This window comes from Chiloscyllium plagiosum, unplaced genomic scaffold, assembly GCF_037043375.1.
Source record: "Chiloscyllium plagiosum isolate Xiang-an unplaced genomic scaffold, Cpla_swu_hap1 HiC_scaffold_23, whole genome shotgun sequence".
In the NCBI taxonomy this organism is placed as follows: Eukaryota; Metazoa; Chordata; class Chondrichthyes; order Orectolobiformes; family Hemiscylliidae; genus Chiloscyllium; species Chiloscyllium plagiosum.
The window spans coordinates 19,737,413-19,758,630 of NW_028270161.1; the positions used below are offsets into that span (position 1 = coordinate 19,737,413).

The 21,218-nt window shown below is 40.4% G+C and overlaps 1 protein-coding gene across 1 annotated transcript in view; it reads left to right on the forward strand.

Moving 5' to 3' along the window:
* The window catches only part of snd1 (staphylococcal nuclease and tudor domain containing 1), an 890,588-nt gene that overhangs the window by 263,200 nt on the left and 606,170 nt on the right, over window positions 1–21,218 (forward strand). Inside the window, exon 15 of the mRNA XM_043713955.2 lies at window positions 804–945. Within this exon, the coding sequence (XP_043569890.2) occupies window positions 804–945 (142 nt within the window). The remainder of the gene's footprint in view (window positions 1–803; window positions 946–21,218) is intronic.

A 21,218-nucleotide genomic window follows, 5' to 3' on the forward strand; every position in this document is an offset into this window, starting at 1 on the left:
GTGCTGCATTTTGGGAAATCAAACCTTAGCTGGACTTATACACTTATTAGGAAGTTCCTAGGGAGTGTTGCTGAACAAAGAAACCTTGGAGTGCAGGTGGATGGGATAATGTAGAAGGCATTTAGTATGCTTTCCTTTATTAGTTGACGTACCGAATATGAGAGTTTGGAGGTCATGTTGTGTCCTGACAGGACGTCGGTTAGGCCACTTTTGGAATATTGCGTGCACTTCTGGTCTCCTTCCAAACGGAAGGATGTTATGAAACTTGAAAGGGTTCAGAAAAGACTTACAAAGATGTTGTCTGGGTTGGTGGTTTTAAGATATGGGGAAAGATTGAATAGGCTAGGGCTGTTTTCCCTGGAGCCCGGAGGCTGAGGGGTGACCTGAAAGAGGTTTATAAAATCATGAAGGGCATGGATAGAGTTAATTGACAAAGTCTTTTCCCTGGGATGGGGGAGTCCAGAATTAGAGGGCATAGGTTTAGGGTGAGAGGGGAAAGATATAAAAGAGACCTATGGAGCAACTATTTCATGCAGTGGTTGGTATGTGGATGAAATGAGCATGGACAAGTTGGACTGCAGGGTTTGGTTCCATTCTGTACATCTCTATGACTGACACTGATTTGATCTCAAAATGTGTTGTTTCCATGAGGAATGTAGTTTTTTCATTATTCCTAGGCCATGTTTAAACATTTAGTCTAAATTCTCTTTCCCAATTGACATTGAATATTTGTTACTCTTGTTGCTGGTGATGATTAGTCTGCAAGCACATTCCAAGATAACTTCATATCTTATTGTGTACAGGACACCCAGAAAGCCAAGCAATTTCTGCCATTCTTGCAGAGAGCTGGGCGTTCAGAGGCTGTGGTTGAATATGTCTTCAGTGGCTCCCGTCTGAAACTCTACATGCCAAAAGAAACTTGTCTGATCACCTTCCTACTCGCAGGTAAGTGATGAAATATTAACTTGAACTGACTATTAATTGTGGTCCTCCACAATATCAATGTGATCTGTAAATCAAATTTCTTGTGTGATTTTAAATGAAATCAAGACTAACACATATGAATGATTAGCCTGCTTGCTGAACAGGAGTCTGTTGACATAATGGCAGAAACCATCATGATATTAGAGGAATACGATGTGGTGTGGGATATTTGAGATTTTTGAAAGCAAACTGTTGGAACAGTTGCAAGTTCTCATAAGCTCTGAATCTCATGATTCAACGTTATTCTACCTCAAGGTGATTAGACATTGGAGACCCTTGGTGAACATTGTTTTTTTTGTGTTAATGACTGCAACACTCTAGCAAGAAAGTGGTGTTTAAAGAAATTTGTATTAGTGAAATAGTACTGGAGTGGGTAGCAGGACTAAAAGTTGGTGGTTATCCTGGAGCTGATGGTTTGTATCCTGAGGTTAAAAACAAAGCTGTGGCAGTGCTGCTCCTTTAACAAGGTTATGTTGTCATTTCTTTTCCAGAGAGGGCATAAAAGACACAGACTCTGAAACGTCTGGGTTTGGATAGGTTTTAGTTTGATTATAGCTAACAGATACTGCCTCAGGTAAAAGACTTTCAAGTTTAAAAAATGACTTGCATAATGAAAGGGAAATGGCCAGTTCTCCCAGCTCAACTTTCCACTGGCTTGGTTTTTAGCAGTAGTATTTTGAAGCTGCTGGACCCAAAGAAGCAGGTCCATGCTGGTACCCATTCTTGACATCTTTCTTGTTAGACCATGTGTTTGATTTTACCTTTGGTGCTAAAGTGTGTTTATGGGAATTGTTGCAAGTATTTGGAACCGCATCATTAAGTTGGGATTGTTTGCTGTATTTTCAGGTTAAGTTATTCAGTATTGTTGTTTTTTTGTTTGTATTTAATTTGGTAATCTTGTAAATAAATTTTGTTTTGCTTAAAACTAAGTGGGTTGACCAGCTGCATCAGTCCTGGAATATCCACTTGTACCTGCTTAAAACGACTGGCAAAGTTAGGGTCTGGACCACTTTCTTGAAATGTTCTGAGGGGATCTGGCCTGGTCCATAACAAAGTCATAGAGATAATAAATGCTTTGATTTTGATCTTCTAGAAATTCTGTGGATTCTGAACTGTCATGTGGATCGGAAAATAATTTCTGTAACCCTATTGTGAAAATAAAAGTAGAAAGAGAGAGACAAAGATTTCCTCCCATTGTCTAAGGGTCTGCAGATTAAGTGGATTAGCCATGCTAAATTGCTGATAGTGTTCAGGGATGTGCAGGCAAAGTGGGTTAGCCATGGGAAATGCAGGGTCACAGGAATAGTGTGGGTCTGGATGATATGCTGTTCGGAGGGTCAGTGTGGACTTAGGCTGAATCGCCTGTTTTCACACTGTAGGGATTCTATGAATGAAGAATGATGAGTACTTAGGAAGTCAGAATAATGTTTGGCAGAAGAAATAGAAATTGAGTGTTAAATCTTTTTAAGTTTATTTGTGGTTGAAATAGCAGGGTAGATACAGAGAACCTGTAAATTTGCTTAGATTTTCAAAGACCGTTTGATAAGCTGCCACACAATAAATTTTTACATAAAATTAGGGCACATGGAATTGAGATTTGGGAATAATATGTTTTGAGGATTGGTTAATTGATGGAGGATGGAGTGTGGGAATAAGTAGACCATTTTCAAGACTATGAGGTGGATTTTGTAAGGAACAGAGTTCGTGTCTCTTATTTATAATCTATATCATTGACTTTGACTTTGAAAGAACCCAGGGTTTTCTGACAAAGTTACAGATGGAATACAAACTCCAAAGAGGGGGAGGAAGAGTCTACAAAGGGATATAGACAGGTTGAGTTACTGGGCAAGCTCATGTTAAATGAAATTTAATGTGGAAAAGTGTAAAATTGCCTACTTTGGTAGGAATAACAGAAACACACTTTCTCTAAATGGTGAAAGCTTGGGAAATGTTCGTATTCAGAAGGTACTTATTGTTCTTAAAAAAATTATATAGTTAATGTATAGTTAGTTCTCCTATAATGCTGTAGTTGTGTTCCCATGTGATGCCATGTTATAGAAAATTGTGCAATATAAATAATGGGGTTTATGGGGAAAAACTGTATTGGGCGAAGTACCAAAAATACCAGTAAAAATCGAAATAAAAAATACAAATGGATAGCACCCTCTAAGTAACTTTTAAAATCATATATTTTAATTAAGTCATACAGTAAATTTTAACACTTTAACACTAAAATCACTGACTACAACATTGTACCTTTCACAAAGCTCTTCACAAGAAAGCGCACGAACCGACTGGCCAGATGATGTCAAAGCAGAGTCCGGTCCTCCGTGCACCACTATTCCAAGTGTTTGGGGATGGAATCGCGTAACAGTGAACAGGAGTTTGCTTCATTTAAAAAAGTCCTCAATTCACAAGTTGTGTTACAGCCAAATCACATTCAAGAAACGTGCATTATAGGAGAATTCTCTGAACCTATATAACAAGCAAATAAGAAAGCAAGTAGTTTGTTAGGCTATAATATAAAGTGATTTGAGTACAAGTGTAAACTTATCACACTGCTCATACATAGGACCGTGGTGAGTCCTTTTTGCAAGAAGCCCAGGTATGAAGAAATTGCCTGCCTTGCAGGGAGTGCAGCAAAGATTCATTAGACTCATGGCAGTTATTGTCCTATTAGGAGAGATTGAGCAGTCTGAAATCTGTAAAGCTAAGAATGAGAGGTGATCTCATGTTGAAATTTATAAACCTATAATGGACTTTGACCGTATAGCTACTGAAAGGATGTTTCCCTTGTCAGGACAGACTGGAACTGTGACCTCACAACCTCTGCTTAAAGGATTGGCAAATTAGGTAGAACGAAGTGGGATTTCTTGACTTGGAGAGTTGTGACTCCTAGAATTTGTTTCCCAAAAGAATGTGGGTGGTCAGTTTTCAAATATGTTCAAGATGGAAATTGATAGATTTTTGGACATGGAGGGGTTTAAGGGATATAGAGATTGTGGCGGAAGGTGAAATTGAGGTGGAGGATCAGCCATAATCTTAAGTTATACAGCATGTCAGAAGCACTGAATAGCTTTCCCATTGCCCCATTTAATACCTATATAAAATCAAAATTGTGAATGTTGGAGATCTGAAACAAAAACAAGTGCTAGAGAAATTCAGCACGATATCAGACCTTCTGAGTTTTTTGTGGTACACTTTTGTTTTTTTAATGCATTTGCTTACATTCTTACTGAAAGTATTGCAATGTATGATTCAGGAGTAGGTAGGTATTCACTGATACAGTGGCTAGTACTTGAAATGGGCTGCTGTGTAGACTGGATGGGAAATATCTCTTGGAATAATTAGACTACTGAACAGTAATAAGTGATGTCTTAGAGTCGAGGAGCTTGTGACATGGAGCGCATGAAACATATTTTGTTGTTATTGAGCCAAATATTTCTGAATAATTTGAAATGGATTGTGGTGTCGTCTCTCCTTTTGATCATGTATTTCTAGATCTAGGTGTCTTCCAACTGGTCAAGGTAGCACTGGATACATGACGTGCTCTATGCTTGGTGCAGAACATTATAGTTGGTTGCATCACATAGAATCCTTACAGTCCGGATAGAGGTTATAGATTATTGAATGTTCTGAGCCCCAGTTTGTTTTTGGGACGGCACGGTGGCTCAGTGGTTAACACTGCTGCCTCACAGCACTAGGGTCCCAGGTTCGATTCCAGCCTTGGGTGACTGTCTGTGTGGAGTTTGCACGTTCTTCCTGTGTCTGCGTGGGTTTCCTCCGGGTGCTCTGGATTCCTCCCACAGTCCAAAGATGTGCAGGTCAGGTGAATTGGCCATGCTAAATTGCCCGTAGTGTTAGCTGCATTAGTCAGAGGGAAATAGGTCTGAGTGGGTTACTCTTCAGAGGGTCAGTGTGGACTTGTTGGGCCAAAGGGCCTGTTTCTACGCTGTAGGTAATCTAATCTAATAGATGTATAATTCTGGAATTCTGCTGAGGCTGTTTGCTTTGATCAGTGACTTTGGAATTCAAGTGAGACATAAAATCCATTGACTGAGGTTTTCATAAAGGCCTGGTTTTCATTGTTGCAACAGTTATTGAATTGACAAATTGATATTTTTATTCTCTTTCTGAATTTATTCCCTTACTCTCTGTAAGAGTGGTGGTTTATGATCAAACAAGATTGGGTTTAATTTGTAGATGTTAATTAGATTGTTTTGTTTATCTTTGTTCTACTAAACTGACATTATTCATAATTTGTTAATTTTTATTTAAGTTATAAGTTGGCTGTTTAGGATCTGTTATTTTTAAAGTTTGGTTAGTAACAATTGAGTAAATTTGAGAGTCTTTGAATGCTTTACAGTGTTATGAATCCACTAATATCTCTATGTCATAACACTCACAATGATAAAGTTTAACTTGCTTCCTGAAAATTGTGGAAATTTATGACTTTATTCTCGTGAGTACCTGATATTTTAAACTGCCTAGTTTAAACATGAAAATGTTACTGGTCTCAAATGGGGTTCTGACACTGAGTTTTTATCTAGATCAAAAAGTAGGGTCTTAAAGATGCATTGGTTGCAATCTTCTAAAATTCCATAGATTCTGGAAAGTTCCCAGCAGAGTCAAAAGCTGTAAATGAAAGTGATGTTCAGCCCCTAAAATTATTGAATTCAAGATTGAGTCCTCTCCTTTTCTATGTCCATTCTATCCTACCCATGATATTGTGTCCTAAGTCTGCCACCCCCTTCACCCCTTGCCTTTGTGTTCTTATTCTGCTGCTCCTATATTTTCTTCTCTTTCCCATGTCAACCATATTTCACCTAATCACTCCTTTCCTAAGCAGTGTTAGCCTGTATTGTTGCTCCCATGCAACTCCTTCATTGCTACTTCCTCATTACACGCCTGTCATATAATCCGCATCCCAAACCTTTCCATTTCCATGCTACCTCACTGCCATTCCCTCATTCTCACTACTTCCATGCCATTTTATCCTTCCTATAATATTTTATCCTTACCATGCCAGTCATCTCAAAACATTTCATCCTTCCCATCCCTCCACTCCTAGAGAACAACAAAATAATTTGTTGTCAGATTAGTGTCTTTATTGCAACAGTACTTCCTACATGCCATTATCTTGCTGAAAATGATATTTGGAGATCACAAGCTGCTTCATATCATCATGTTACAAAACCACAGAAATAATCAACTTTTCTGCACTGGGCAAACAATTCCCCTGTCAGGTTGTATTTATTTAAATTCCTCATGGCCCATATTCCGGGGCAGGGCAAATAAACACTTTAAAGACACTCTGAAACTCCTCTTCTTGAACCACAGCAACATTGATATTAATTACTAGGATAAGCCTGCTATGAATTATATAAAACAGTGACTACTTGACCCATCAAGCTTCATCTTGGTTCAACATCTTAATGAGGCAGAGCAGTGAAGAAAAGGAAGCAAATCCTGCATTTCAAATCTCAGCACCTCATGGGACACTTTGCCTCATGTGACCAAAGATTTGCAACTGTGATTCCGTTGCAAATAGCCAAATTTAATCTCATGCAGGTGAAGCAATAGGAGCCATTCGAAGTGATATTCCAGCTGTGGTGAAATATGCAGGGAGCTATATGACCTCAGTGTGATGACAGAGGAGAGACTTTAACAGAGAATAGGCTGGTCAGTTATGTCGTAGGCTACAGAGATATTATGAAGAATGAACAAATATTTAACGGTGTGACATTTTTTGTTACTGAGATGAGGATTTGGGAAAGCTGTTGGAGGGATTCAGAGGTGGAGTTCTGGGGAAAATGGACATGGAATTTGAGTGGTGACAGCATGTTTAATGCCCTTGGAACAGAAAGGAAAGTTCCAATGAGATTCTAGATTTCAATGATGGTGGGTTGGAATTGTTTGAGGGGAGTACTGTGGATTTAAAGGAAATCCAAACAACACCTGAATAAAGAGCATGATAATATACAATGTCAGTTAACATGAGGACCAGAAAGTGAAGTTGAGTCCTCAGTAGCTTAGTGTGAATACAATTGAGGAAATAGGGTGTGAAAACTCATGGGCAAGATAAGCTTAGAAACAGCATGAAGGAAAAGAGGACAGAAGCCATAACAAAATACCAGTTCAAAGCTTGGGCTCAGACAGTGAGGGATTCTCAAGGATATTACGTGCTGTGAGCTAGTGGAAGGAAGGGAAGTTGAGCAGCTGAACAGATTGTATCAAGCTTATTGACAAAGTACTACAACAGCTTTTTTCCTTTTATTATTGGTGGTGAGAATGGAGACAACAGTGGATAGGGCATTTAAGCAAACTCTCTTCAATTCTGTAAATAAGTGACTTTTGCATTCCAGAAGATAGTTGAAGTCATTAATGGTTTCGGCAGTCGAGACCAGGGTATGTTAATGTTTTAGGATCAGTGGTGCTGGAAGAGCACAGCAATTCAGGCAGCATCCGAGGACAGGTTTTGCCTGTCCTCGGATGCTGCCTGAATTGCTGTGCTCTTCCAGCACCACTGATCCAGAATCTGGTTTCCAGCATCTGCAGTCATTGTTTTTACCTATGTTAATGTTTTATGTCATCCAGCTATTTCTTGCATTGAGTTTATTTGCCTTAAACTCAGGTCTGTACCATTTGAAGTTAAAGGAGATGATGACTGTACCAGACAGTGACCACAGAGAGACAATTTATTGGATTTTTTGGATATAGGGGCATCTAAAGCGAAAGTGATGGTATGGTTGTGCAAATCAGTGGCTGTGGAAATATTGAATGAGTGGAAAACTAAAAGCCAGACAGTTTGGGTTTGAAGTTGTCAGTGATTTTTCCAGCCCAGTTTCAGAAGGACATAGGATTGGGATGTGAAATGGAGTGAGGGTGTGACTGATCTAAGGAGAGATGGCTTTATTTATGCTTGGTATGTTGATATTATTATGCTTTGCATGCTGTCATGTAGCACAGAATGGTGATGAGTTTTTTTAGCATTTAAATTTGAGGACATCTCTAATACCCCTTAGTGGCCAGTGGAAAATCTTTGTGAGGTCAAAAAGGCCATATATAGAGGTTGTTGCTGCTTTTTTCACTACCTTGAATTTGTCTTGTGAGAATCATGCTCATTGTGCATATTGATGGACAGAATCCACAATATGACTCTGGATAGTGCTCTTCAACTGCAGAAGATGATGATTTTTTAGGATGTTGCGTGGTGGGCAGCAGGAATACCTTGCCATAATTATCACAAACTATATTACTGCTTTTTGAAGATGACACAATTAGGGCATCTTGGGAAGAGTCATTTAGACTTAATGTTAGCTTGCTCTATGTCCATGGACAGATCTGCTGAGATCTCCAGCATTTGTTTACAGTAGGGCATCTTGGGGAACCCCTGCATATTTTTCTCCTTCCAGATGATGGAAAATAGATTGTGTATGTGACCCAAGAGTGTTGCTTCACCTAATTTTATTATTTTGGCAACAGTTCCATCTATGCCAGCAGCCTTGTTGTTCTCAGCTGACAAAAGGTTTTTTCAACCTCCTGTCCGGCTGGACTTGTGCAAGATGGCGAAGGTAGCATACAGCGGGATGTAATTGAAGGCACTTGCGTCATGGATTAAGTCTCATATGGGAAGCACTTCTAATCAACTTTACTGCTTCTCTCTCCTTGACGAATACCACTCCTTCTTAGCTCTGAATGGGCTTGTGCATAGATAGCCCTGTCTAAGCTAAAATAAATTCATGCATGCTATGGCTGTTGGTGGGTTGTTGTATTTCCTATCGTAGTGCCACTTACCATCTGTTCTTTAGGTCACAGCCTTTTTGCTTGGTCCCAGCCTTTTTCTGTCTACTGCCTTCTTCACCAATGGATCCACTGCAGACCCAGTATGTGTACCAACTGAGGTCAAGCAAGACAATGTCATTGCATCAATCTCTTCTCCATCTTTCTTGCCATGACACCTTGTGTTTAGTTTGGAGCTAATCCACAGGATGACTAGGGAACTATTCAAGCTGTGTTGCCTCCAGACTAAAACCATGATAAACCCAAGTTGTGCCTGGTAGCTGCAGTATGCAGATCATATTAGCACATGCACTCTAAGGCTAAACTCAAACTATCATCATTTGTATTTAGAGGCAAATAAGAAAATGGGCCCTCGGCTAAATGGCCAAAAAAATGAATGTTTATCTACTAGCCTGCTTCTAATAACATTACTGTTTGTTAAAAAAAAAAGGAATAATTTTCATACAGTTGTAGCTTCCTGTTAGCAAGGGCAGGTGAAGAAATCGACCGTTGTCTCAGTGCAGCCTTTGGATGTCTGAAGAATAGTGTGTTTGATGACAAAGTTCTCAAACTCGTTTTACAGAGCCAACAGTATTACCAGCAGTGGGGACTTGGACAATGTACAGCAGATTCCTCAACTATCACTAGTGGTGCCTCAACAAAATTCTTAAATCCATTGGCAGGATAAATGCTATGCTTGATATAGGACTTCCAAAACAAACTGTCTATTCCTAGCTTTGTCATGACAAGTCATCACCAGGAGGGCAAAGAAAACTCTTTGCAACATTCTTAAAGCCTTCCTGAAAAATGCTGTCCCCAATGAGTCATGGGTAGCCAAGATCACCCAATTTGGAGAATAAGCATCCTCAAAGGAATCAATCATTTTGAGTGCCTCCAACAGGTCCAGTTGCAGGCCAAATGCAAACAGTGGAAGAAATGTACAAACCTGAGTAGTCTATCATCCATTTCAGCAAAAACAACCTGCTCCACTGTATTTGTGGATCTGCTTAAGGAGAGGGAGGTAGAAGCAAGACTAAATGAAATAGCAAGGTCAAGGCAAGCACATGAATATTGATTTCAGAATATTTTTCGAAGGAGGTACTTAGGGAGATTGGGAGAGCAGTGAACTTGGTGGAGAGAGAGAGAGAGACTGTTGGGAGTTGAAATTATTAAGAATGACAAATGATTCTATGTAGAGATTGAGGGAAGAAAACATCAATGTATGTTGGTGAAAATTTATTTTTCAGTTGGAAGAATGGTCGAATATGAGCATTTGTAATGAGAGGTAAGGGAGTGGGACAGGTGCTACAGGAGTAGGGGTTCAGGCCAAGTGGTGATCTGCTGAGAAATGCCAATTGGCCACTGTGACAGTCTTTACGAGATAAGAGGTACGAATTATAGTTGGACAGAGAGGTTTCATTAAGGGCAAAGTTATCATTCTGAAACGGGTTTCCATTTATGCCTTGATATTGATGCAATTGCCTGCAATAAATTCATTCCTGATGAAAGGCTTATACCTGAAACACCGACTCGTCTGCTCCTCAGATGCTGCCTGACCTAAAAAGAGCAGGCATCGTTCAACTTACTTAGGGTTATCTGCAGAGTTACACACCAACTGCAGCTGCAGAAATTTGATGCACCTCTATGAATCAGTTGCACTAAATGGTCTATTCCTTGGCTATGCATTCTATACAATTTCAAATATGTAATTCAATCCACTATCAGTGCAAAAGGAGTCCTGTCAAGCGATGCCATGTTTTGAATGAAGTGTTACAGAAAGGTTGTACCTGGCTGTTCTCATACTTCAGATGAACGTTAAAGATTTCATGGTAATACTCAAAGGAGATTTCCTGTCAACAGTCATGCCTTAACCTATACTCCCCAAATAAAATAGCCATTTGGACTATAGCTTGCTGTGCAAGCTTCCAGTATGTGAAATTTCATGACTAAATATATTACTACACTTTCCAAGTAATCCAATGGGAAACATTTTAATAGGTGTGAGATGTTTAAATAAAATACTAATAAGCAAAAGCTGTGCTGTGCTTTTGCAGTGCCATACTTTTCGACTGCAATAAATTCGTGGTTGGCGAATGCTTTGTTCACAAAGGAACAGGTATTATTAAGGGAACAAACAAATTGTGCTGATCAGTCAGTGATAAATTAAGTTTCCTGACTACACTTCTGCTTGTCTGTTTTATCTATATATTAAGCAATATTCACTATAAATAGAACACCCATTTGTTCAATTGTAAGGAATTTTGCATGTGACATTTAGAATGGACTTGCCCTTCAGTGAGTTCCTTCAATGTAAATTTGTTAGTAATTTAGAAGGTCTTGCATCAACTATTTTGAATAGATGACATTCTCATCTAAATCTTCATATAACCTAAAAGGTTGATAGGTTATATGTAGACTGCTCAAGGTTAGCTGTTTGGTGGAAGAAAGGTATGTATTTTCTGAAGTTTTGTAGTCGCCTTATGATTTTTTTTTTGTTTGTGAGCTGCAGTTGTCATTAAATAATTTACAATATTTAATTTCCCTTCAGTGTTTATTGCTAGATTATTGACACAGTAAAAGTGGGCTTTTGTTTATTAGTAAGGGTGAATGATGCCTGTTCTTTTTAGGTTTGTAGGTTAAATTATAAGTTTTTGACAATTGCTATGTGAAAACAATCATCTTGGATAAAAGCAGTATATGAATTTAATCCTTAAGCCTTACTCAGATTGTTAAAATGTTCAGTCATCCTAATTGACATCCTAATTGAAAGCTCTGGCTAGGAACCATTTGGAGTACTGTGTCCAGTTTTGGTCCCCACACCTCAGGAAGGACATACTGGCACTGGAGCGTGTCCAGTGGAGATTCACACGGATGATCCCTGGAATGGTAGGTCTAACATATGAGGAATGGCTGAGGATCCTGGGATTGTATTCATTGGAGTTCAGAAGATTAAGGGGAGGTCTAATAGAAACTTACAAGATAATACATGGCTTGGAGAGAGTGGATGCTAGGAAATTGTTTCCGTTAGGCGAGGAGACTAGGACCTGTGGGCACAGCCTTAGAATTAGAGGGGGTAAATTCAGAACAGAAATGCGGAGACATTTCTTCAGCCAGAGCGTGGTGGGCCTGTGGAATTCATTGCCGCAGAGTACAGTGGAGGCTGGGACGCTAAATGTCTTCAAAGCAGTGATTGATAAATTCTTGATGTCACAAGGAATTAAGGGCTACAGGGGGAATGCGGGCAAGTGGAGTTGAAATGCCCATCAGCCATGATTGAATGGCGGAGTGGACTCAATGTGCCGAATGGCCTCACTTCTGCTCCTATGTCTTATGGTCTTATGGACATACTGAGCTGTCTTTCTTCAACCTTGTTGAAATTAGATACAATTGATTTAATTTTTTTTGTTTACACCATACTTATGTGGGGCTACTGTTCTATCGAGGACATGATGATCTTGTTTATGTTAAGCATACATTTTAGGATTTGTAGTTTAATTTGGTTCCTGTTATCTTTCTGTGCAAATTAAGACTGGTGCTGCCTTTTTCTGTGAACATTTTGTCTTGGAGCCTTGAGCACTTGTGAAACTTTAGGATTGATACACTTCTGATAATACATGTTCCGAAAATCTTTGTTTAATACCAAGCATAGCAACTTTTTCTTGTAACTTTGATATGCTGTAAGATGCTAATACTTAAAATTTGCATGCTGTGCTGTATTAGATTTGACTTGAGCAAATAGAGCAAGGTTTGTTTCTGGTGGAAAAAAATTGTATTGAGCATCGTCAAAAGTCTCTAAGGTTTAGGAGATTAACCGTAGAGCAGGAACTTGAGAGTTGGCAATAGTTGGGCACTTTTGCATCAAGCACTTATAATTTGTTCCATTTCCTTGAATGTGAGTAGAGAAATTTTAGTTATTGAGGGAGAAAAACTTTCTTTAAGATTGATTCCATCACTTCATTACCCACTTGTCATAGCAAAATGTTTACATTTAAATATGTATTTATATATTCATACATTTAAGTTTCAGGGATAAATATTTATGTGGAGTTTCTATTAATAACATAGGAAGTATTCATTTTAAAGGTAAGTACGTAAAGTGTATGTTGTACATTAGATTTTCAACCGGAAAATAAAAATGCACTTTTATCTAGAAAACACAAAGCTTTATTATATATACTTTAACTAAACTGTTCGATTTCTTTTTTCTTTCGAATAAAGAGTACTCCTGACTGATCAAAAGTTATATTCAGAAATAAAGTTCAGTTTTGAATTCATCAATCTTTCACCAATTTCTAACGCCAAATGGGTAAGTTGTAGGTGTCACTTTAAAATCCATCATCTTTGTAATGTCAGCAAAGATCTAGTATATAGAACATGGTGCAGTCAGCTGTCTTTAATCTCTGCTGTGCTGAATAAACAGTTACTTTGTAGTATTGGATGCCTAGTAACTCCTGTTCCACTGAATAAACAAATTATTGAAAGGAATGGAAGTCTGGGATTTAATTTCAGCAAATTTAATTAATTCTAGAATACACTCAGTTGGAAGAGTCACAACAGAGGAAGTTGGGGGGGAGGATAAATAAACTTGATTGTGACATATCGTACCTCTTTATACAAGCTGGAATTGATTAAGAATTGTTGCATTTTGGAAAGGCAAATCAGTGCAGGACTTGAGTCATAGAGATGTACAGCATGGAAACAGACGCTTCGGTCTAACTCGTCCATGCCGACCAGTTATCCCAACCCAATCTAGTCTCTCCTGCCAATACCTGGCCCATATCCCTCCAAACCCTTCCTATTCTTATACCCATCCAGATGCCTTTTAAATGTTGCAATTGTGCTAGCTTCCACACTTACTCTGGCAGCTCATTTCATACACTTACCACCCTCTGCATGAAAAACTTGCCCCTTAGGTCTCTTTTATATCTTTCCCCTCTCACCCTAAACCTATGCCCTATAGTTCTGGACTTTCCCACCCCAGGGAAAAAGCTTTGTCTATTAACTCTATCCATACCCTTTATAAACCTCTTTTCAGGTCCTCCCTCAGCCTCCGACTCTCCAGAGAAAACAGCCCCAGCCTATTCAGCCTCTCCCTATAGCTCAAATCCTCCAACCCTGGCAACATCCTTGTAAATCTTTTCTGAACCCTTTCAAGTTTTACAACATCCTTCCGATAGGAAGGAGACCAGAATTGCATGCAATATTCTAACAATGGCCAAACCAACCGCAACATGACCTCCCAACTCCTGTACTCAATATTCTGACCAATAAAGGAAAGCATACCAGACACATCCTTCACTATCCTATCTACCTATAAATCTACTTCCGAGAAGCTATGAACCTGTACTCCACGGTCCCTTTTTGTTTTTCAGCAACACACCCTAGGACCTTAGCATTAAGTGTCAAAGTCCTGCTAAGATTTGATTTCCCAAAATGCAGCACCTCGCATTTATCTAAATCAAACTCCATCCGCCACTTCTCAGCCCTTTGGTCCAACTGATCAAGATCCTGTTGTGCTCTGAGGTAACCTTCGCTGTCCACTGCACCTCCAATTTTGGTGTCATCTGCAAACTTACTAACTATATGCTGCCTGACCTGCTGCACCTTTCCAGCAACATATTTCCAGCTCTGATCTCCAGCATCTGCAAACCTCACTTTCTCCTCCTAACTATACCTCTTATGCTCACATCCAAATCATGAAAAGTTGTGGACCTAGCACCGATCCTTGTGGCACTCCACTGGTCACAGGCCTCCAGTCTGAAAAACAACCCTCCACCACCACCCTCTGTCTTCTACCTTTGAGCCAGTTCTGTATCCAAATGGCTAGTTCTCACTGAGATCTAACCTTGCTAACCAGTCTCCCATGGGGAACCTTGTCAAATGCCTTACTGAAGTCCATATAGATCACATCTACTGCTCCGCCCTCATCAATCCTGTTTGTTACTTCAAAAAACTCAATCAAGTTTATGACATGATTTCCCACACATAAAGCCATGTTGACTATCCCTAATCAGTCCTTGCCTTTCCAAATACATGTACATCCTGTCCTTCAGGATTCTCTCCAACAACTTGTCCACCACCGACATCAGGCTCACTGATCAATAGTTCCCTGGCTTATCCTTACCACTCTTCTTAAACAGTGGCACCACGTTAGCTAACCTCCAGTTTTCCGGCAGCTCACCTGTGACTATCAGTGATACAAATATCTCAGTAAGAGGCCCAGCAATCACATGCACCACCTTCTACATTAAAAGGTTGCCCTTAATGGTAGGTTCTGGGGTCTGTTGCTGAACAAAGAGACCTTGGAAGTGCAGGTTCACAGTTCATTGAAAGTGCAGTCGCAGGTAGATAGGTTAGTGAAGATGGTGTTTGGTATGTTTTCCTTTTTTGGACAGAACATTGAGTATCAGAGTTGGGAGGTCATGTTCCGGCTGTGCAGGACATTGGTTAGGCAGCTGTTAGAATATTGCATGCAATTCTGGTCTCCTTCCTATCGGACAGATGTTGTGAAACTTGAAAGGGTTCAGAAAAGATTTACAAGGATGTTGTCAGGGTTGGAGGATTTGAGCTACCAGGAAGGCTGAATAGGTTGGGGCTGTTTTCCCTGGAGCATTGGAGGGTGAGGGTAACTTTACAGAGGTTTATAAAATCATGAAGGGCATGAATAGGATAAATAGAGAAGATCTCTTCCTTGGCGTTGGGCGAGTCCAGAATTGGAGGGTATAGGTTTACAGTGAGAGGGGAAAAATCTAGAAGGGACCTAAGGGGCAACTTTTTCAAAGAGAAGGTGGTGCATGTATGGAATGAGCTGCAAGAGGAAGTGGTGGAGGCTGGTACAATTACAACATTTAAAAGGTATTGGATGGGTATATGAATAGGAAGGGTTTAGAGCAGACCTGGCCATATCCGGCCCTTTGGTTGTTTCTGTCCGGCCCACATGAGGTCAATCTTAAGTTAGAACATAAATGAAAAAGTATTTACGCCATGCACGCAATTCAAATGTGTTGCTTTTGTTTTAAAAAAGATGCTTTTTTTATTTATGTATGGACGCACATGTGCGTGCATGTGTGTGCGTGTGTGCATGAACAGTTAAAAGTGATGCTTGCTGGCTAGCCCTCAAAATGTCAGCTCACGCCAAAAAAAGGAAGGTTGATACGGAATGCCTCGTTTTTAACAAGACATGGACTGCTAGGTATTTATTTACAGAAATCGGAGGTAAAGCCGTGTGCTTGGTTTGTGGTGCACAGGTCGCTGAGTTCAAGCATTATAATTTGAATCGCCACTACGTGACCAAACACGCCGAGAAGTAAAACAACTTGTCTGATCAATAGCGGGCAAGGGAGTTGGACACTTTGCTAACTAAGCTGCATAACCAGTAAAGACCTTTTACTAAACTTCACATATCCAGAGATGCAGCTGTCGAGACAAGTTATGTCATATCCCCCAAAATCGCCAGAAACAGTAAACCGTTTTCTGATGGAGAGTTTATTAAGGAGTGCTTGTTGGACTCTGCAGAACTAATATGCCCGGAGAAAAAGGAGGCATTCGAGAATGTGCCCCTCTCTCGAAGCACTGTACGAGAAGGATTGGGGACATCGCGAGAAATCTGGAGCTTCAGCCGCAGCACAGAGGGTCAACTTTGACTTTTTTTCCTTGCTTTGGATGAGAGCTCCGACGTACGTGATACAGCCCAGCTACTCATCTTTGTACGTGGGATAACTACGGACTTTAAAATCATGGAGGAATTGGCAGCCATGCAGTCACTGAAAGGAACAACAACTGGTAATGATTTGTTCACAGAAGTAAATGCATGTTTGGACACGTTGGGACTAAAATGGGACAAGCTGGCGGGTGTGACAACGGATGGTTGTCCAAATCTAACGGGAAAAAATGTTGGAACTCTTAAAATGAATGCAGAGGCATGAAAACAAAGCTTTTAACAGAGATATACAGAAAAGAGGGCAAACAAATTAAGTTGGTTTAGTAATACTACAGAATCTCTGCTTGTTCTCATTATGGGAGAAGGATGGTGATGAGGAACTCAGTTCAGAATTATGAGGCGTTTTGACTGAGTAAATAAGGAGAAACTATTTTCATTGGCAGGGGAATTGATACCAGAAGACATGGATTTAAGATAATTGGCAAAGGACCAGAGGGGAGCCGAGATGGATTTTTATTTTCTGCATTGCATTATAATCTGGAATATATTAACTGAAAGAGTGAAAGATTCAAAAATATCTTCAAATAGGGAATTGAATATATACTTAAAAAGGAAAAAAAATGTTGCAGGCCCAAATCGAAGAGCAGAATAATGGGATTAATTGAGTAGATTTATCAAATGGCTGGCATAGGTATGATGGTGTGTATGATCATCATCTCTGATTGAAGATTGCATGTTGTAATTCAGCAATGCATCTGCACTGAATACTAAATAAAGCACTGTGTATTTAGATGCAGAAATAATGTAGGTGTCTCGGATATTGGTTTGAGATTTTATTTTCCCTTTGTGATAAGTTTAATGCTTTAGGTAAATTGCAAAAGGGGTTGCCTCCTTATTTTCTAGCTCTAGATCCTGATTGACAGCTGAATTTTACATACAAATATATGAACAAAGAGCAGAAGGTGTCCATTTAGACCCTTGAGCCAACGGTGTTATTTAATTGTAACCACAAACCTGCCAATTCCTAATAACCTTTCACCTTGCCTTCATGAGAATCTGTCCACCCGTGTTTAAGATGTTTAAGTACTCTGCTTCTATTACTTTTTCAGGAAGATAATTCCAAAAAACCATAATGTTTCTTAAATGGGCGGTCCCTGATTTTAACCCTAGCACTTTATTCTCTTGAGATTTTGAATCAAGAAGCATCCTATTTTAGAAGCTGATACATATTTGGTCCCAAGAGTGAATAAAAACATTCAATCGTAGCTCCTACTTCTAAGTTCTCCCATTAGAGCAAGCATCTACCTTGTCTATTTTAGCTTGCTTGTACATCACTTTCCCAAAAGATTCATGATCAGGAGCAGCAACTTTGATGTATGTCTTCTGCTATCAATTGCCCCTTCTCCATCTTCTTCCTCCTAAGAATTTTGACATAGTTGTTAACACCTCAATTAATTCAGCCCAAAATGAAGATCAAACATTGACTTTCAAACCTTAAAGTTCAACTCTGGCTGAACACCCACCACCATATTTTCGATGTGGGCAAAAATGCACTTTATTTGCTTAACTCAATCTTTCTTCATATCATATTGACCATGATGTCTGATCATTTCATATGCACAAGAAAAAGCATTTTCACATCTACATAGCACTATCCACATTCTCGGAATATTTCAAAGTGCTTCGCTGGGAATTAATTACTTTTTGAAATGTAGCTACTGTTGTGTGCAACTTTGTCCAGCAATTTTGCATCCAAGGTCCCGCAAAAAGTATGAAGATAAATTACTGTAGAATTCACTTGTTTTCTTTAAGAGGTGAAAGTGGACTGAAATGTCAGAAAAACTCTCCACCTTTAAATTGTCCTGTTGGATCTTTGTCCTCTGTATGTGCAAGCTGGTTGTAGTTTAACGAATAAATTTAAATTGAGACTCCAATAATTCAGTGATCCCTTCAACCACAGCACTAATTCTATTTTAAATAGCAGCTTCGGTTTAGTAAAACCTCCCAAGGCACTTCGCAGGAGCATTGCCCAGTAACTGGTTGATGCAGCCACTCAGCAACGTATCAGAGCAGATGACTAAGTCTTTGGTTGAAGAGAGAGGTTATAAGGAGTGACTTCTTAAAAGAGGAGGGGGCTGAGGTTCAGGGAAGAAGTTCCAGAGCTTTGTGCCTCGGTAGCTAACATTGATAGGATGGTAGAAGTTGGGATTGCAGAAGAGATAAGAGCGCAGAGATCTTGGAGATCTGTAAGACTAGAAGTCACAGATATAGTAAAGCTCTACACTGCAAATGTACTTAAAATTGTGCTCCAGTTTATAGTTGAGTTTGAAGCCTTCACCACCTCACAGGAGATGGCAACCAAACAAACCAAAAGTGACATTTAAAAAGAATTTTATTTTAATTTTCTTTGTCGTTGGTCATTATGAAGAAAAAATACCATCAGTTTTTAAAACTGGCTGCATTTTAGCAAAACAGACTAAGAGTTATAAATCGATGTACAGAAGATGACTTTGTAATTGATGTTTGAACATGGTACATGTTATGAAGGGAATAATAGTACTCACTTAAAAGGAATTTACTGCCAAACTATTCAGTTTGCAGGAGTGAATAGAAGAGTTGCAGACTAAAAATAGGTTTGATTTTTCAATTTCTATTCAAAGATTAGTTCTACACTGAAGCATAACTGTGTGTTTTAGGATATTGTATACAGAAATGAAATGATGCTGCTGATGTCTGCTGTGCACAGACGCAACCCACACTCTTAGCTGACAAATCAATTTCTTTAAATTAAGCGTCAGTTTGGTCCACTGGTAGCATCCATGCAGCTGAGTCAGAATGCCTGGGTTCATGCCTCATGGTACTATTTGCAGATGAGTGAAGATGCTCGAATGTTCTGAGCTGCAACATCAAACATAGAATAACTGGCTGTTTATGTCACAACAGTTTGTGAATCCTTTCTCTGCGTAAAACCAATTCCTACATTTGCATACACAAGTAACCCCACTTAAGAATTGACTTTGGTTGTTGTACTTTGGAACATCCTGAGGATGGTGCTATATAAATTGAAACTCCTGTTTCAGATATGCTCGAAGAAACACTTTGATGGATTCAATGCCACTCATTTGACTCCTGCCCCACCGAGTTCATCTCGAGTCCCCCTATTATCTCCCCACATACCCCCAGGACACAACTCATGCCCACCTCCACGACTTTCGATTACTCGGCCCCAGCACCTCATCTTCACCATGAGAACCAGTCCCTATACACCTCCATCCCTCCCTAAAAGCCGTCCATTTTTTCCTCTCCTGCTGACCCAACTAGTACCTCTCCATCATTCGATTGGTGGAACTGGTTCTGACCCTCAACAATTTTTCCTTTGAATCCTCCCACTTCCTACAGACGATAGGGATATCCATTGGCACCTGTGTGGGCCCCAGCTATGTCTGCCTCTTTGTAGGATACATGAAGCAAACCTCTTTTTGTAGCTACACCGGCAACGCACCCTACCTTTTCCTCCGCTACATTGATGACTGTATCGCTAACACCACATGCTCCCACAAAGAGGTTGAACAGTTTATCAACTTTACTAACACCTTCCACCCTAACCTCAAGTTCACAAGGACCATCTCTGACACCTCTCTCCCCTTCCTGGACTTCCCTGTCTCTATCTCTGGCGATCGACTCCCATAGCTAACTTGCCTGCAACCCACCTGCAGAAAAATGCAATCCCTTACTCCCAATTCCTCTGCTGTTTCTGCTCCTAGGAGGAGCTATTCCACTCCAGGATTTCCCAAATGTCCTCCTACTTTGAGGACCTGTAGTTTCCCTTCCCACGTGATCAACAATGCTCTCCATTGCATCTCCTCCACTTCCTGTGACTCCACCCTTGAACCTCAACCCCCCCCCAAAACAACCAAACTGCAACAAGGATAGAACCCCCTGGTCCTCTCATTCCACCCGTTGAATCTCCAGATACAGCGCAATATCCTCTGCCATTTTCGCCACCTATCGTCAGACCCCACAACCAAAACCAATTTTCCCCCCTCCACTCCAATCTATATTCTGCAGAAACCATTCCTTCTGTGACTCCCTCATTAGGTCCAAGCTCCCCACCAATCCATCCTATACTCCCAGCACCTTCCCCTGCTGTCACCCAAGGTACAAAACCTGCACCCACACCTTCCCCCTCACCTTCATCTAAGGCTCTAAAGAATCATTTCAAATCCAGAAGAGATTTTTCTGCACATCCCCCCCCCCCCCCCCCCCCCCCCAATCTCATTTGCTGCATTCGGTACTCTTGATGTGGTCTCCTCTACTGAGACCAAGTGTCCACTTGTGAATATTTCTGGTCCACATAGAACTCCACCGCTGAGACTGACCACTTCAGCTCCCCTTCATACTCTCCCAAGGGCATACAAATCCTGGGTCACCGCTACCGCCAAATCAAAGCCACCGCCAACTGGAGGAAGAACACCTCGGAACCCTGCAACAACATTGACTTCACCAGTTCCCAAATCTCCCCACTCTTCACCTCATCCCAGATCCAACCCTTCAACTTGGCACCGCCCTCTTAACCTGACCTACCTGTCCATCTTCCTTCCCATACCCACTGACCTATCACAGTAACCTACCTGCATCCACCTATCGCCATTCCGCCTACCTCCTCCCCCCCCCCCCCCCCCCCCAACCCCACCTTCTTGCCCCTATTTATCTCTCAGCCCCTTTCCCCCCTCCACATCCCTGATCAAGGGCTTATGTCCACAACGTCGACTCTCCTGTTCAGATGCTGCCA